The sequence below is a fragment of the Gymnoscopelus microlampas genome (genome assembly GCF_963454915.1).
Source record: "Gymnoscopelus microlampas genome assembly, chromosome: 23".
Taxonomy (NCBI): Eukaryota; Metazoa; Chordata; class Actinopteri; order Myctophiformes; family Myctophidae; genus Gymnoscopelus; species Gymnoscopelus microlampas.
This window is the reverse complement of record NC_139960.1, coordinates 14,382,988-14,401,770: the sequence shown is the minus strand read 5'-3', so window position 1 is coordinate 14,401,770 and position 18,783 is coordinate 14,382,988. Positions and strand designations below refer to the sequence as shown.

The following is an 18,783-nucleotide window of genomic DNA, read 5'->3' as shown; positions in this document are numbered from 1 at the left end:
CGCCTTGGCCCTGGCCTGGAGGCGCTCAATGTGGTCCACGACGCTGCGGTGGGGGGAGGGTTGACTCTCCCAGGTCTCCTTGGCGATGTCGAGCAACCCACGGGGTCTCCTGCCGTACACCAGTTCGAAGGGGGAGAACCCCGTGGACGCCTGCGGCACTTCCCTGATGGCAAACAGTACAAAAGGGATCAACTGGTCCCAGTCTTTCCCATCAACAGTGGTTAGTTTTTTCAACATTTTCTTTAGTGTCTGATTAAATCTCTCCACGAGACCGTCAGTCTGAGGGTGATATACAGAGGTGCGTATACGTTTCACTTTTAGCCATTTGTACAGCAGCGTCATAACCCTCGACATAAAACACGTGCCTTGATCAGTAAGGACCTCCTCGGCTATCCCCACCCGGCTAAACATCATCATAAGTTCGTGGGCCACGGCTTTGGCCGAGGCGGTCCGTAGGGGAATGGCCTCTGGATATCGAGTGGCATAATCAAGAATTACCAGAATGTAGCGGTGTCCGCGGCCGGACTTTGGCAGCGGGCCCACGATGTCCATGGCGAGACGTGAGAATGGCGTGCTGATGATGGGTAGCGGGACCAGTGGGTTGTGGAACGTGGGTCGGGGGGCGGACTTCTGACACTCCGGGCAGCCCTTGCAAAAATCTTCCACGGCCCGCTTAACACCGGGCCAGTAGAAGCGGGCTAGAATGCGCTCGTGTGTCTTTTTCACCCCCAGGTGAGCACCCAACTGGTGCGTGTGTGCTAGGTACAGGACTCGTGACACATATGATTTAGGCACAAGCAGTTGTTCTAACGTTTCCCCCCCCTCGTCTATCACTCCTCTATACAATAGTCCATTTTTAACAAGAAAGTACGGGGGCTTTAGTGTACTCACCCCGTCACATTTCTTCCCATCAATGGCGGCGACACTCTGACGCGCCATCTCCAGCGTGGGATCGCACCACTGGGCGGTGGCGTACTCCCCCCCCCTCGGGGTTTCGGGCGACTCGGGCCTGGGGAATTCGGCGAACGGGTCGGGGTCGCTCGCCGCAGTCGAGACGGCGCGGCCTGGCGGAGAATGGACCTCCTCTTCTCCTGCGCTCGCCTCCTCGTCGTCCGCTGCTGGGGCGCCTGGAGCCTCTTCTGGCGAGGCGCCGCTCTCGGAGCCGGGGGAGGTGGGCCGAAACGCCGGGCAGGCGTGTAGTGGAGCTGGGGGTCCGCTGCGCTCTGCGCGGCGGCGTCGTCGGTGGGGCGGCTTCTTTTGCAGGCCGGGCTTCCAGTACCGCTCGAATAGGACGCAGTCCACGCCGATCAACAGCGGCACGGGGAGGTTCGGCACCACCCCCGCTGGCACCACGGCGTCTCCCCGTGGTGTCTGGACCCGCAGCTGCGTCACCGGGTAGTGGCGGACGTCGCCGTGTACACACGACACGGGCACGGTGGCGGTGGAGAGGCGGCCTGCCAGGTCGGCGCGGACCAGGGTGACGGCGCTGCCCGAGTCGAGGAGCGCGTGGGCGTCAGCGCCGTCTATCTTCACCGGCAGTCGGGCGTGGCGTCGAGGTCCAGTACCGGTGTGCAGGCAGGGGCGAGCCGGGTCGGAGCTGGCGGCGGTCCCCATTGACACGTCGCGGTCTCGGTCGGGGCAGGACCAGGAAATGTGGTCGGCTTGGCCACATACATAGCAGCGTCTCTGCTGGGCGCCCCGGCCGGGGCCCTCGGCGACGGCCGCGTCGGTGCGGTTGGTGGACGGCGGTGGCGGCTGGGCCCTCCGGCGGTCACGGCTGGGTTTTTCGTCTGGCGCCGTCTTGGGTGCGTCAGCGCGCGTGGACCTCATCATCTCAACGCTGACTTGGTGATTTTCCAACAGAGCTACGAGGGCCTCCAGTGAGGTTGGGCTCACCTGCGAGGCGTAGCGGCGTGCGTCGGGCGGCAAGGATCGGATGCATCTGTCAATGACGATTCGGTCGATTATGGGTGGCTCTCCTCCACTCGTCAGCCAGCTGTGCGTGGTGCGTAACAGGCTCGCTATTTGGGGCCGAGGTGGCTGGGCCGGCTGGTAGGCCCAGTGGTGGAACCGCTGCGCCCGGGCGGGCAGGCTGTAGCCCTGGCTGGCCAATATCGCTTCTTTTAGCTTACGATAGTCTCTGGCATCTGCCATGGTCAGGTCGCGACAAACCCGCTGTGATTCGCCCGTCAGGAAAGGCGCCAGGAGCGAGGCCCACTCTGCTGCCGGCCATCTCTCCCTGGCTGCGGTCCGCTCGAATACCTCAAGATAAGCTTCTATGTCGTCGTCTGGTGACAATTTAGTGAGCACCTCCCGCGGTGCGCGAGTCGTAGAAACATCTCTGGAGATGCGGTCGATTAATTTTTGTACCGCTGCCTGTAAGTCAGTTTGGCTTTTCAGGAGCGCAGTTAAAGCGGTAGAGTGCTCCATGCTGTGGCTTCTTGACGTAGATCAGTGTTACCCGTATTCTCCACCATATGTGGGACACTGATCAAGGCCAAGACACAGATAGGCAGGGTACAAGCCCAATGAAGGGTTTTTATTCAACCTCTTAGCTCAGAGAGCTCTTGTTATTACGTTATTTGGCAAACTTAAATCATAATAGGGGAAACAACATAAATTCCTCCCAGGTCTGGGGACATTTTCCATTCACATTCACATTTGGTGTTTAAAGCTCGATCCATCAGGTTGCCTATGAAAATAAAAGAGACATTCTTTTAGTTCTCAAATTCACACACAAAGTCATTTAACGGTGTAGGGAATTTAATGTGGGATCTCACTCACCGCCCGAAAGCACCTGTCCAGTCACCAGGAGAGCCAGTGGAGAATGAGGCAGAGTGGCTGCGCTTTTAAATGTTTGTGGGCCACACCTAACTGGCCAGCGCAGGTGTGCGGAGTTGGGGCTGATTCATGATGAGGACAGGTAGGTACCGCCCCTCTATGACGTGTCCCAGGCTGCGCTGCTGTCTGTCTGGCCTCTCTCTGCCTCTCTCCCACTGCTTCTCCCTGGTGAGGTGCTTACCTGTCGGGCGGCGCCCTAGTGAGACTCCACAACACCTAATCATTAATAACTCACTACATATTTATGACAATTCTTGTGGACCTGATGACATTTTTTAAATTAACCCATTAAGACCTGAGGTGATTCTTGAAAATGTTTTCTAAATTATGTAAATCCTCTAAAAACAGTTTTTTGAAAGAATTCGGGGAAAAAAATAATTTCAAGACTTTTCAAAAATAGCAGATCTGCTATTTTTGAATAGCCAAATAAATCTAAAGTGACACAGATGCGTTCCAGGTCTTAATGGGTTAATTTTATGGTGGGGAGGGTGTAACGAGGTTATTATAGTTTAATAAAACTAAAAACTAAAATTGAAAACATTTTAGTCTGATTCTGGGGAACGGAAAGCAGACCTGTCCGAGACGACCTGAGAGATCTCGCTAAACCATTCAATGCTTCATAAACCAACAGTATTTTGAAAACAGTTCAGGCAGACAAGAACCCATACCCATGTAATGGTGGCTTTTTCTCCTGGAAACCTGACCTGTACTTTTGTCTGGCCTCCGCCTGAAGGAGTATGCCAACTCAGGCTGGAACCTGAACAACATGCCAGTGTTGGAGCAGTCCGTCCTGACTCACATCAACGTGGACATCTCTGGGATGAAGGTGCCATGGCTCTACGTGGGCATGTGTTTCTCCTCTTTCTGCTGGCACATCGAGGATCACTGGAGCTACTCAATCAACTTCCTGCACTGGTGAGAGATATACTGTATATACCAGTCGATACACTTATTTGTTTTAGCTCATGCTCATTTGATTTTGCTATTTTGTCTCATCTGTTTAAGGAAATAGGTAGCTGATATATTGCACTTTTACCTTAGCGCTAGGTATACTCTTGGTTGCTTGTTTTTGCAGAAAATGCACTTAAGACTTCTGGTGATTAGTAGTTGTCGTTCCCTACCTATGTTGAACGCACTTATTGTAAGTCGATTTGGATAAAAGCGTCTGCTAAATGACTGTAATGTAATGTAATGTACCAGGACGGCTAACCTTTAGACGTGACAAACTGACAATTCCAATCGTCTCCATCGGGAGACAGCTACTGCATTTATCCATCAAATTATTTTTTATTTGCATTGTTACTTATGGTTTTACATAAAATAAGTGTTCTTGCAATCTTCACTTATATTTTGATCATGTCCAGGGGCGAGCCAAAAACGTGGTACGGCATTCCAGCCTCGGCGGCCGAACAGCTGGAGGCCGTCATGAAGAAGTTGGCGCCGGAGCTGTTTGACTCACAGCCGGACCTCCTTCACCAGCTGGTTACCATCATGAACCCCAATGTCCTCATGGAGCACGGAGTCCCTGTACGTATAGGCCATGCATGCACCCGTCTGAATTGTCCTCCAGACTTTTGAAAGAAGCTAGTTGGGAAGACAGGTTCCCTTGATGGCATCGCAAAGTATGTTTTAGGAGATATGTGTTGCTACATAACAGGTGTGATGTTTTGATCCCAGGGTGAGATTCTATGAATAGATGTATTATCTATTTTAGTAAAATAAAGACCTTCTTCACGCTTTAAGGCCAAATTTTTCTTGACTTGTAACTGTGAGGGTTCACGGACATGCTTCTGATTATACTATAATTTGTTGTATACTAGGGGTGTGCCGATACACTAATTTCACGAAACGATACGATACGATATTTGGCTCACAACTTCGATACGATTTCGATACGATACGATACGCACTTTTTTTATTATGAAAATATATGGAGGAGAAAAAAAGAAAATGCAAACAAATAATTCTGTTTTTGCATTATTCAGACATGCAAACTTGTAGCTTTTCAGCTACAATAGCCGTTTTGAATCCAAATAGTATGACACCTGACCCGAAAAAAAAACATGTTGTCACTCTTTTCACTTCGGGGCCGTTTGCATGCCTGATTATTATGATTGTAAAAAAAAAAAAAAAAAAAAAAATTTTTTTTTTCAAAAACGATATTTTTTTTTTCCAAAACGATACATATCGTCGCGAAAACGTATCGCGATATATCGCGGGACGATATATCGGCACACCCCTATTGTATACAGACGGGCATGCGCTCCACACATGCAAACTACACTACACTAGTACAAATTAGCTGAGCATGAATAGAATCGTGGGAATGCATTGGCGCTTTTTCCTTTTGAGTTTTTTTCTTGGGCTTCACAAGTCTGTCTCGCCGATACTTCTGTCTGCACACGCTTTCATCTCTTCCCCAAGCGCATTGAGTTGTTTTTAACAGCAGATAAGGGTAACGATGGAACTCCTCACCAGACGTGTCACAATACGCCTAATCATCGACTCGACTTTCGATTTGCCACTATTAAAACATTGTTTTTCGTCCCCATGCCAGTGTTTTTTACCTTATATTGACGATCCATGGCGACCCACGGGTGCCGCTGTGTGTACACGGATGTAAACAAACGGTGTCTGGGGGGTGGGGGAGGGTCTCCTCTAGCCTGGTAAACCCTCCCTCCGGAAATCTCATTTGTAATTTATTTCAGGAGTGAGTCTGGCATGATCGCCCATTCATTCACTTTGGCTGTGGGCTGGAGTTGGGTGGGAGTAATACCGTTGACTGACAAACCCTTCAGCCAATCAGCTGTGTTCCCCTTCAGCCAGTGCATTTTTACCACCTCCAGACTAATGTGACGCAACAGGACTTTTGAGACGGCCATGCCCAAAATAGGTTGCCTTATTCGGATACATGCGTTTCACTGCCCGCCCCTGCCGGTTCTCTGAATTTTTATTTTTAAATAGGCTCTGTCATGATTAATTGACCACATATATGAAGTTAAACAACTAAATTCTATCCAAACAATATCTAATTCCGTGCCTCAAAATAGAAGTTTGAGAGCGTTTTGAAGTTTAAAAGAGAGTAGACAACACTGCGGTCAAAAAAGATGGCTGCCGTTCGTTTTTGGTCGGCTGCACTCAGGCTGCACTCGGTTCCATTCGGGCTCACTCGAACTCGCCACCTGATTGGCCAACTTTCGCAGAACGATGAACGATGAGGGACAACGCTGATAGGCTCGTCCATTTGGTGAACGGGCTAGAAACGCCCAGTCAAGCCTTCAGTTCAGACTCCTTCCTGAAATCAAATGGAAATGAGATTTTCCGGAGGGAGGGGCTTTACCAGGCTAGGTCTCCTCTATCCTCCAGAACAAAAATGTTGTAACTCGGCTGAGGCACGTGGGACCCTTGGACCTTGGACACGGCGCACACATGTGCAGGAGTAACATACAGCTTGTAATTTCGGCACACTGTATCGAACGTCAATTTCGATTAAGTTTCTGTATGTATGGAGTGTCCTAACAGGCTTACTCCTCACACAACGTCTCCTCAAACGGAGTGTCCATGTTTCTGTTCTAATGCATGCGCAGTCGGCATACTTGTACACGCTTAAAGTACTCGCAGTCACAACATTTGTGAGGCTCACAGATGTCTGTGTGAACACGAGTCGGTTACATACATTATGTCACATAGCCCTAGTGGCTACGCAGACGCGCAAAGTATAATTTGGCATTTAGTAACGTTCTGACTTCACTTTTTGGGGCGTTTCTCATATGTCTATATGTTCCTTTGCCTCCGCCCCACAGGTGTACAGGACCAACCAGTGTGCTGGAGAGTTTGTGGTGACCTTCCCCAGAGCTTACCACAGCGGCTTCAACCAGGGATACAACTTCGCAGAGGCCGTCAACTTCTGCACCGCGGACTGGGTGAGACAACACAAAGGAACGCAACACAAAGGAACAGCAGCATGATAATGATTACATTATTATCTTCACAGGTTTTAGGGATTTCTGGACAGCCCCGTTCAGTTCCCATTGAAAACACTTGTTCCACAGTGTTAATTTAACTCAGTGTTCAAACTTAAGCAAATGGACGGGTCCATTCGGTTACATTTGTACATTCTCTGAGTTGCAAATAGATAAACCAACACTTTGGATTTTACTATGTACACTTACTGTGTATTCTTACTTCCTTATCTTGTGTGTGTGTGTGGGGCCAGTTACCCATGGGCCGGCAGTGTGTGGCTCACTACCGGCGTCTCCATCGCTACTGCGTCTTCTCCCATGAGGAGCTGCTGTGCAAGATGGCTGCCGACCCAGAGAGCCTGGACGTGGAGCTCGCCGCCGCCGTCTTCAAGGAGATGGGAGAGACCATGGAGGAGGAGACACGACTCAGACAGGCTGTCCAGGAACTGGTGAGAGCATATCTTATTTGTATTCTTATTCTTAATGTTGGGAGGCCAGGCGATAGTTAACCCATTCTAAATCCTAACAGTCTTTTGAAAATAAATCGAAAAAATGTTTTTTCACGATTTTTCAAAAATGGCAAAAATAGCAGATATACAAGCTCATAGCGCGGCACTTGGTGCCGCGCTATGAGCTTGTATATCTGCTATTTTTGAATAGCCAAAGAAATTTAAAGTGACACAGATGCGTTCCAGGTCTTAATGTGTTAAGCAATGGCTTGTTTTTAGGTTGATTTATTATTTTGTCAGGCTGTTGTCACCGTATCCATACTGTATGAAAGCTAATGCATCACATTTTCTCCATGTTATTCCTCATTGGTTGCAGGGGGTGTTGTCCTCGGAGCAGGAGGTGTTTGAACTGTTCCCCGACGATGAGCGGCAGTGCCACAAGTGTAAGACCACCTGCTTCCTGTCCGCACTCACCTGCACCTGTAGCCCTGACCGGCTGGTCTGCCTCTACCACGCCAAAGACCTCTGTGACTGTCCAATGGGAAGCAAGTGTCTACGGTGAGATTTACACTGTCATTATATCCGAGCAGGAAGCTATAATCCCTTGATAGTTTTCGTGAATATTCTTAGAATTTTGAGAATTAAAATAAAATTCACCCATCAGTCTTGCCCAAATTTGGGCACGCTGACGTCATTACCATGACATCAGAGATCCACCGGGAACCCACACTTGTTATTAGACTCCGTCTTTGATATCCTATGAATATATTAGAATATAAGAAACTATTTTTTTTAACCACTTTACCACTTAACCTCATTTCCTGCTTTTGTGTGTTATTATTCTAGTCTGTGCTCAGAATAATGCTATAAAAGAGGTATTATAATAACTGCTTGTTGTGCCACATGGAAACATTTATTACAGCGCCTTGCCTGTTTGAAACCAGACCAACTTGTTTTTGCACTGAACATTCCAACTGAGCATACGTATGTTACATACAACGATCTGATGTTTTTGTTCCATCTGTACAGATGGACCTTTTCAGACACAAATACCTGCTTATTCTAGAGGGGAACAACACCCTAATTGTCAGATGTTTTTTCTGTAACCACTTAGAGAGGCTGTCTGGGAAACGGAGGGTTCCTGGTTCATGCACCTGCCCCAGTGTCGGAAGTGTCCACTGTACTAATAGCACTCACTGCTCATAATAGTTAGGAGGGGTAAATGAATGCAGTGGACAAATTTCAAATATGTGCAAATATACAGTGACAAACAAACAATACCCCAAAGGAGTGGGGATTACATTATTGTCTCCGCCAGGAGAGTTTGTTTTCACTTTCCGTCAGCCAAGCAAACATTGGTCGAGCCTCACGTGACACTTGACAATACGGTGAAATAGTGTGATCTGATTGGCTAGTGACATATAACGGGCTATAAATACATGTGTCACTTTGAAAGAGTCTTTGCCTCTTTCAAAGTGAGGTAAGACGGGAATAATCACGAAATGGCTGAGAAATGGCGGATACTGTAACAATTGGATAGGACACTTACACAGACAGGACAGATAGGACACTTACACAGACAGGACGGATAGGACACTTACATACACAGGACGGATAGGACACTTATACAGACAGGACGGATAGGACACTTATACAGACAGGACGGATAGGACACTTATACAGACAGGACGGATAAGACAGTTATACAGTAACTCCAGGTGGGGATACCAGTTTTATCCAACTAAGGTTTGGATAAAACAGACGGATAGGACACGGATAGGACACTTGTGTCATGTTACTATGACACAGTAACATGTTCTAATTAGAACATAAGAATTAGAACATTCCCAACATTCCCAACACAAGTCTGCTGGCGGAGACTTGTGCTCCGAGGAGCACTTTTTCTAGTTATTATTATTATTATTATTAAAACCCTAACACACTGGACACGGAGCATGAACTACCATGCATATTATACTCTTCTGGAATGGAGTACTGCAGACTGACCAGAAGCGTTCATTCTGAACAAGTGGGACCCCAGTATATAGTATTGAATTACAACAACATTATGATCATATCTAACAGAATTGTACATATTTTACCGATTCCCCATTTATTCTTGTCCCTTATCACTGCTTATTCCTACAGTAGATCCTAGCGAAAGCACAGATAAACACACGCCTCCTCCTACACGTAACTTCAAAATCCTTCTTTCTGTAACGTCTTCCAGGTATCGATATGACCTTGAGGAGTTCCCGTCCATGCTGTACGGAGTCAAGACGAGGGCCCAGTCCTACGACACCTGGGCCAAGAGAGTCACTGAGGCCCTGGCTGCAGACCAGAAGAACAAGAAAGGTATGCAACCATTCATAAATGATGAGTAATTGTTTTTCTTAATATTACAGAATAAAATCTTTCTACCCATCAACCAGCGCAAAGTATTGGAGAGATTGTTACTCTCTGCCTGCTTTTGCATACTTAGTCCCTTCACCCTTTGTCACCGTTCTGTCTCACGTCTTACGTTTATTCCTTTTGTGTGTGTGTGTGTGTGTGTGTGTGTGTCAGACCTGATCGAGCTGAAGGTGTCGTTGGAAGACGCTGAGGACAGGAAGTACCCAGAGAACTCTCTGTTCCGTCGTCTCAGGGAGATGGTGAAGGAAGCCGATACCTGCTCCTCTGTGGCCCAGCTGCTGCTCAGCCGCAAGCAGAGGCACAGGTCACTACACACACACACACACACACACACACACACACACACACACACCTCTTTACATGCCTACCAACGCAAGCATGTATACAAACAAATCTCGGCATAACACACATCAACGACTAAATGTTAAACAATTTTGCTCAACTCATGGAAAGCTATGTGATGAATGGTAACATGACTAGAGTCTGAGTCTCCAGTTCGTAAGTGGTGTACTGTCCACTGAGTGTGCGTACGTTGTGCATGTGTGCAGTAGTCGCCTGCGTGCTGAGAGCAGTCGGAGCAATCGCAGTAAGCTGACGGTGGATGAGCTCAAGGCCTTCGTGGAGCAGCTCTTCAGACTGCCCTGTATCATCGGCCAGGCTCGACAAGTCAAGGCAAGTCCCATCTCTTCCATGCCCAAACACATGTGCGCGCGTGTGCCCACGCACACACACACACACACACACACACACACACACACACACACACACACACACACACACACACACACACACACACACACACACACACACACACACGCACAAAATTGGTTTGTGCGTGTTGATTCAGCTAAATTGTTTCATTTCAGACAACAAAAATAAATGTCTTTCTCGCATGAAATTTAAATGGGGAAAACCATTGTTGACTTAGCTGAATAGAATGTACATTTCCAGTGAACATTCTGATGGCCATTGGATGCCATGCTCGTGTATGTACGTTAGGGAAGTATTTCTTCCCCATACATTTACCTGCTCGTCAGCCACCGCATTACAATTCTGAAAACGGCAGTAATGCCTGAAGGTAACTAGTGGAAATAAGATATCTTGACACCCGAGGAAGATGATGACAAGCTGTGACTGCTGTGGGTCAAAATGCAATTTTATTCTGCGAAAAGACATTTTCTCAGAATAAAATTGCATTTTGCAATAAAACGTGTAAAAAAAGTGGTATTTAGTAAACGATTAGTAGGGGCAGCGCAGTCAAATGTTCAGTCCACTTGCTACGCACATCCGCTGGCTAGCAATGCAACTCATTGGTGTGGTAACAATAGGAGTGATTTAGTTTGTTTGTTGCCCATCCCTCCATCCCCTTCCCTCTTTTCCACCCCTTTTTTTTATGTATTCTCTTTTCTGAACCGTCTTCCTCTCTCTGTCACACATTTGAGTTGTCTCTCTCTCTCTCTCCTCTTATCCAGGAGTTGTTGGAGAACGTGGAAGACTTCCATGAGAGGGCCCAGGTGGCCCTGGCGGACGAGATGCCAGACTCCTCTAAGCTGCAGGCCCTGTTGGACCTTGGTAGTGGGCTGGACGTGGAGCTGCCCGAGCTTCCCCGCCTCAAGCAGGAGCTCCAGCAGGCCCGCTGGCTTGACGAGGTAGGGCTCCGTCCATCTGGATGGAACTGGCGGTCACACGTGGTTAGGATGAGCTGGATTTATGTTGATTAATACCAATAGGGAATTCACTGCAGCGGTGTTGATTATGACAGCGAATTGATTTAGTTTTTTATTCATATTTTAGTCATCTGAAATGTTTTCGTTTTTGTGTAGTTTTAGTCTACTAAATATCCTAAGATTATAGTCGACTAAATCTACAGTTGATTTAGTCAACTAAAATGTATTTTGGCGGTGCCTTGATGGCGTCGTAATGGCTGATTTTACACTTGGTTGCAGAGAGCATGTTGCTTGTAGAGCTTGTAGATCTGCTATTTTCAGAGCGCAACACCTGAGTGCAACCAAACATAAAATGACTTTTGGTTCTACTGGATCTCTTCTCCACTCGTCCCTCCTATTTTAGTTTTTATTTGTTGACGAAATTGTCAATATATTTAGTCATCGTAGCTTAGTTTTTATTTCGTTTTTATCTCGTTAGTGAAAAAAGGTAGTCGACAAACATTTTTCCTCATAGTTTTAGTCGACGAAATCAACACTGCGCTGCAGTCTGTATGTGTCAATCGACAGTGCTGTAATGACAGTAGTTGTAGTTTAAGAAGAAGAGTCTCAGGTTTGCTTGTGCTGGACTGTTTCCGTTGTTTCCCATAATAAAGACAAGCAACCCTGAATGTTTTCTCCCTCCCCTCTATTTGAACTGAATAATGGGTTCGGCCACAATTTCCCCCTGCACTGACAACAGCAAGCCACACTTACATATGTAATATGTAACATTGCATTTTCTGGCACCTGTAGGAGTGAACAGAGCTAATTAGTAAATAAATATTCACATTCTGATCACGTCTTAGGTTCGTGTTACTCTGGCTGAGCCTCACCGCGTCACCCTGGAGCTGATGAAGAGGCTGATAGACTCTGGCGTGGGCCTTGCGCCTCACCACGCCGTAGAGAAAGCCATGGCGGAACTCCAAGAGATCCTTACCGTCTCCGAGAGATGGGAGGACAAAGCCCGTGCCTGTCTGCAGGCCAGGTCAGATCACACACGGCATCACACAGACACTTAACTCATTGAGTGCCATTAACGTGTTTCACGTGTTTTTACCGCTATGGCACTGGGTGCCAATGACGTGTTTGGCGTGTTTTTGAAAAAATAGTTTTTAAAACATGTTCAGAACCCAAGATATCATCATCTGAAGATTTGCAGCTCCATCCACTCCTTGTTTAACATATAACTGAAAAAGGCTGTATCTCGCTTCCTAAGCACTTTTTTTTACTTTGAAAAAAACTCTGGCACTGGGACAACATATTTCTATATAATTCTGGCAATTTTGGCACTCAATGAGTTAACCCATTAAAACCGGGAAAGCACCACTTTAACCATTATTTTATACTTTGGCTATTCAAAAATAGCAGATATACAAGCTCATAGCTTCAAATCTTTGAATATATATATTTTTAAAGCAAACATTTTTAACTCAAATCTTTGCTTCTTGGGGTCCCTGGTACAAAATATGTTGAGATAAAAAAAAACACATCATTTTGGGGGTCCTTGACCTGAAAAAGTTTGAGCATCACTGATATAGCAACACAGGATTTAGAAGGCATTTGTAGGATCGGCCTCATGTCTTAATGGGTTAAGCTTAACACATTTTAGACCTGCGACGCATCTGTGTCATTTATAGATTTGAGCTAAAAAGCATTATTTTACACTTTGGCTATTCAAAAATAGCAGATATACAAGCTCTGCTATTTTTGAGAAATCGAGAAAATGTGTACCGTGTCAAAATATTTAGTTCCAGGGACCCCCAGAAGCACAGATTTGAGTTACAAATGTTTGCTTTCAAAAATATATATATTCAAAGACTTGAATATATATTTTTTTAAAGCAAACATTTGTAACTCAAATCTGTGCTTCTGGGGGTCCCTGGAACTAAATATTTTGAGATGGGGGTCCGCAGCCAAATACATATACATTTTGGAGTCCTTGACATAAGAAAGTTTGAAAACCATTGACATAGCAACATAAGTTTTTTTCAAAAAACAGTTGGGATGCAGAAGACATTTTGCAGAATCGGAACATCAGGCCTCAATGGTTTAATTTATTGTGAGCCCTGACGGTAGATTTGCTATTTTCGGCAAGTGATGCTGTCTTACAACAAAATATGAATCAAGCTTCAGGCAGACATCCTCAACTCTTCATTCTGACATCTAGCTCAGGGCTATCGATTGGCGTGACACGTTGCGTGGTGTGTTTCCTTCCCCACAGGCCTCGTCACAGCCTGGTGACTCTGGAGAGCATCGTGCTGGAGGCTAGGAACATCCCGGCCTACCTGCCCAATGTCCTGGCCCTCCGAGAGGCCCTGCACAAAGCCAAGGAGTGGACCGGCAAAGTGGAGGCCATCCAGGTACTACTGCAAATGTGCACATGTTCACGCCACTGTGTTCAATGTGTGGACACATGGTTTTTGTAGAGTGGCCCGGCCATGTTGTTACGTTTGGACAGAATAGGCTCTATGCACAGCAGCCATATTGGAAAGAAATTGGGCCTCTTCTTACTTCCTTCACAGGTGTTACCAATGATACTAGTGAAGGCTCTGTTCCATTCTGGTCAGGGTTCTGATATTGTGCATGTTGGCTCACTAGAAACACTCCATTTTGGTTCCCAAATGGCCCCTTATGGTGGGTGTTACGGGTCCATTTGGTTCCATTTGTACACTCTCAGAGTTATGGGGGTCCTTGAAAATAAGACAACCACTATGCCACACTAAATGGAACAGAGCCTTAATTAGTATTATTGGTAACACCTGTAAAGGAAGTAAGGAAGGGGCCCAATTCATTCCCAATATGGCTGCTGTGCATAGAGCCTATTAGTTCCGAACGGTTCTAATGCCAAACCCCCATTATATCTTCCCATTTACAAAACAAAATCTCAACGAAGATCTGTGTTTCACACAAGGTAACGGTGCATACCACGTTTTATGTTATCGTCGCTGTCGGGTGAAAACCTCATATGTCAAAGCCTGTTCCTTATTATTCATATTTTAAAAAATCTATTGAAATAGTGAAAATAGCCGCTCTACAAGCTCACGAGTCACAAGGCGTTGAATTGTGAGCTTGTAGATCTGCTATTTTCCCTACTTTTGAGCGACACCCTTGTACGTTGAGACCAGCTCAGTGGCCTTGTGGTTAGAGTGTTCGCCCTGAGATTGGGAGGTCGAGGTTCGATTCCCCGGCCGGGTCACACCAAAGACTATAAAAATGGGACCCAATGCCTCCCTGCTTGCCACTGAACATCGAGGGTTGGATTGGGGGTTAACCCATTTAGACTTGAGGCGATTCTTTAAAAAAATCAAAATCCTAACAGTTTTTGGAAAAAAACATTTTTTTCCCAAGATTTTTCAAAAATAGCAGATCTACAAGCTCATAGCGCGGCACTCGGTGCCGCGCTATGAGCTTGTATATCTGCTATTTTTGAATAGCCAAAGAAATCTAAAGTGACACAGGAGTGCAACCTACAGTACCGTCCTGTCAGTTATGATATAGACAGGAAGATACAACGGTAGTCATTTATTATAGTCATATTTACTTGGAGCAACATGGCTCTGTGCACCTGCATCTGTCATACACTTTATGGATTTGCTCTGTAGTTGTGGTGAGACTTGTGACATTTGGCATCTCTTTAGACAAATAGGTTTAAGTAGGTTAAGTGCTTAAATGCATATGTATTTGCCATTAAAAACGTAGCATTAACTCTGGAAAGAAAAGTATCTGTTGGTGGCTTTTCACTGCATCAAACAGAGATATTCTGAAGCAGCTTCTCTAATCATCATGGATCTCAGGATCCATGGCTTCAATGTGGAAGTGAATGCCATCTGGTGGCTACCTGTATGTTACTACAAAGAGATGTCGGACTGGGCCACGATTGAAAAATTACCTAATGTGTTTTTGAATCTGTATAGCAAGGACTGCAGTATATAGACATTCATTGAAAGTATACATTTGTACATATACAAATGAAGCACTTTCAGTCATTAGAATAAAATATATAGAAATATAATTCTCTTATGAAGCCCAAAATTAACCAGGCATCGTGTATATCGTATACTACGTTAGAGTAATTTGTGATTATTTGCCTGGTGGATGGTATGTTTTTTTGCAACCCTGCTCTTAACTTCCTTTCCAGAACGGCAGTAGCTATGCATACCTGGACCAGCTGGAGAGCCTGCTCGCCAGGGGCCGATCCATCCCCGTACGCCTAGACCCCCTGGCCCAGGTGGAGTCCCAGGTCACCTCGGCCAGAGCCTGGAGGGAGAGGACAGCCCGCACCTTTCTCAAGAAGAACTCCACCTACACCCTTCTGCAGGTGGGAACCGCACGTAGTGTAGGACTTTAGGAGACCGTTCAACACTGTGTTGTGATGTGTAAACATACATTTTCAACCTGGCTTCCCTATTTTGGGTCATAGAAGAAAATGTTCATTTTATTTTCAAAAATAGCTAATCTACAAGCTCACAGTTGTGTATTGCCTATTTTTGCTCTGCATCGTACAACAAAGTATATACAGTAGGGTACTTAACATGACTGGTTTCAAGTTACAGTGGATGGGGGGTATCCGATATCTAATAACTTATCGCAGATGCTTTTAACCCATTAAGACCGGGAACGCATGTGTCATTTTAAGATTTCTTTGGCTTGTCAAAATTAGCAGATCTACAAGCTCATAGTGCAGCACAGAGTGCCGCGCTACGAGCTTGTAGATCTTTTATTTAGCTTGTAGATGAGCTTTTATTTAGCTTGTAGATGATTTTATTTATTTTAAATCTTGTAAATGTGTATAAATCTTTGAATATGTATATATTATATATGTTTTAAAGCGAACATTTGTAACTCCGATCTGTGCTCCATCTTAAAATGTTTTGTTCCAGGGACCCCCCAGAAGCAAAGATTTGTGTTACAAATGTTTGCTTTAAAAATATATATATTCAAAGATTTGCACAAATGTTCAAGATTTTTTTTTTAAATAGCAGATATACAAGCTCATATGAGCTTGTATATCTGCTAATCTTTGAATATATATGTCTTTTTTTAAAGCGTTAGGATTTAAAAACATTTTTTTCATCGGCCTCAAGTCTTAATGGGTTAAAGGGTTAAAATCCTTCCTTGGATTGTCCCCCCTTTCGCAAACCTACACCGTAAATACCTCTGTCTCTCTCCCAAGGTGCTGAGCCCGCGCGCAGACATCGGCGTCTACGGCAACAGCAAGAGCAAGCGCAAGCGAGTCAAGGAGCTGATGGAGAAGGAGCGCGGCGGCGGCGGCGGGTACGACCCAGACGGCGGCCCCTGCGGCGACGGCGAGGAGGGGGGCGCGGACGAGGTGCGCGAGCCGGCCGTGGTGGTGGCGGCCTTCAAGGCCAAGGAGCACAAGGAGGTAGAGGCCATCCACACGCTGCGCGCCGCCAACCTGGCCAAGATGGCCATGGCGGACCGCATCGAGGAGGTCAAGTTCTGCCTGTGTCGCAAGACGGCGAGCGGCCTCATGCTGCAGTGCGAGCTGTGCAAGGACTGGTTCCACGGAGCCTGCGTGCCGCTGCCCAAGACGGCGGGCCAGCAGCGGAAGCCCGGCGGCACCGGCTGGCAGAGCAACGGCAAGGAGTCCAAGTTCCTGTGCCCGCTGTGCCAGCGGTCGAGGCGGCCGCGGCTGGAGACCATCCTGTCGCTGCTGGTGTCTCTGCAGAAGCTCCCGGTTAGGCTGCCTGAAGGAGAGGCTCTCCAGTGTCTGACGGAGAGGGCCATGGGCTGGCAGGTAAAAAAACAACACAATTCCCAGATCACAATTTTTACAAAAACGAAAAGCAGGCCTATCGACAACAGGAGCAGGAATTAGCATTAAATAATGTATATCTGTCATTTTAGATTTTGTTGGCTATTCAACAATAGCAGATATACAAGCTTTATACACATTTTTAATTGCAGACTTTTACTTGCAACAGAGTATTTCTACATTCCAGTATTGATACTTTTACTTAAGTAAAAAATGTGAATACTTTTTCCACCACTGCCTAGTAATTACTCATCCGCTCTCCTGTCTGTCCTGTCCCTCCCAGGACCGAGCGCGTCAGGCCCTGGCCACAGACGAGCTGTCCTCGGCCCTGGCCAAGCTGTCTGTTCTCAGCCAGCGCATGGTGGAGCAGGCCGCCAGGGAGAAGACGGAAAAAATCATCAACGCAGAGCTTCAGAAAGCCGCCGCCAACCCTGACCTACAGGTACTGCTGGGACATATCTCATATTCAATATTCCATATTGCATATTCACTTATCACTTGTGCGCATTGATCAGGTTTTTTTTCCCTGTTGTCATACATTTCTCAATAGGCTACACATTGTTTCTGAATATTTACAGTTTCCAAACTTAGCATTTCATTTAGGTAGCTACTAGCTATGTGCAGGACCATGAAGAAAGGCATCAGCTGATCGAGCCAGAATAGTCAAATGTGCCTTAAATGGCAGTATGGAGTTTTTTCAAAATGTGTTGCAACTGTAATACTTGAGGCATGATTATGTCACCCCTCTCCAGGGTCACATCCAGACGTTCCAACAGGCCGGCTTCAGCCGAGCCATGTCACCTCGGCAGTCTGTAGACTATGACGACGAGGAGACCGACTCGGACGAGGACATCAGGGAGACGTACGGCTACGACATGAAGGTGTTTAAAAAATGCTAAAATTATTTAAAAAAATCTTCAAACAAAAAAAAATCACAAATAGCAGATGTACAAGCTCGCAGCGCGCCACGAAGTGCCGTGCTGTGAGCTTGTACATCTGCCATTTTTGAATAGCCAACGCAAAAATCTAAAATGACACAGATGCTTTCCCGGTTGCAATGGGCTAATCCTCACTATATGCCTAAACTTAATCTAACCTTTTCCCTATCCCTAAAAGGGCCCAAATATACAGTACTCGCATTCCTGCATTTTCCTCATCGTTCTAATCTAACACGTGGTCCTCTCAAGGACCTCTCCGCTTTGTGTGTATAGTGGTTGTTATTGTTATGCAGTGTTCATTTTATTGCTTCCTATCCATGCTTATTTCCTGGTGTGCCATTTTACGTTCGTTTTAAATTGATGTTATTTGATGGTATTTATGAAAAAAAAAGTTTATTGTATCTTTTGAAAAGCACTAAAAATGTATTTTGTTATTATTATATTGTGTGTTAACTTCCTCAGGACCCGGGAGAGGTGAAGCCCTACCTGTTCTGTGACGAGGAGATCCCCGTCAAGTCTGAGGAGGTGGTGAGCCACATGTGGCCGACCGTTACGCCCTCCTTCTGCGCCGAACACGCCTACTCCTCAGCCTCCAAGTCCACCGTCCAGAGTAAGACGCTGACTTTACCACTTAAACCATTGAGACTGGGAACACATCTGTGTCATTTTTCTTAATTTTATTTGGGCCATTTTCTAGAA

General features: G+C 46.2%; 1 protein-coding gene across 2 annotated transcripts in view; it reads left to right on the top strand.

The window, feature by feature from the left end:
• Positions 1-18,783, top strand: part of kdm5a (lysine demethylase 5A) — a 131,321-nt gene that overhangs the window by 14,139 nt on the left and 98,399 nt on the right. For both annotated transcript variants that reach the window (XR_014600244.1, XM_084050273.1), the window contains exons 11-26: positions 3,575-3,756; positions 4,206-4,368; positions 6,645-6,764; positions 7,058-7,252; positions 7,629-7,810; positions 9,483-9,607; positions 9,818-9,968; positions 10,213-10,336; positions 11,137-11,313; positions 12,177-12,355; positions 13,592-13,730; positions 15,509-15,688; positions 16,544-17,128; positions 17,430-17,588; positions 17,899-18,027; positions 18,547-18,694. Coding sequence is in view for 1 of the 2 variants with exons in the window: in XM_084050273.1 (XP_083906399.1) it covers positions 3,575-3,756; positions 4,206-4,368; positions 6,645-6,764; positions 7,058-7,252; positions 7,629-7,810; positions 9,483-9,607; positions 9,818-9,968; positions 10,213-10,336; positions 11,137-11,313; positions 12,177-12,355; positions 13,592-13,730; positions 15,509-15,688; positions 16,544-17,128; positions 17,430-17,588; positions 17,899-18,027; positions 18,547-18,694 (2,938 nt within the window). In the remaining variant the exon portion in view is untranslated. The remainder of the gene's footprint in view (positions 1-3,574; positions 3,757-4,205; positions 4,369-6,644; positions 6,765-7,057; positions 7,253-7,628; positions 7,811-9,482; positions 9,608-9,817; positions 9,969-10,212; positions 10,337-11,136; positions 11,314-12,176; positions 12,356-13,591; positions 13,731-15,508; positions 15,689-16,543; positions 17,129-17,429; positions 17,589-17,898; positions 18,028-18,546; positions 18,695-18,783) is intronic.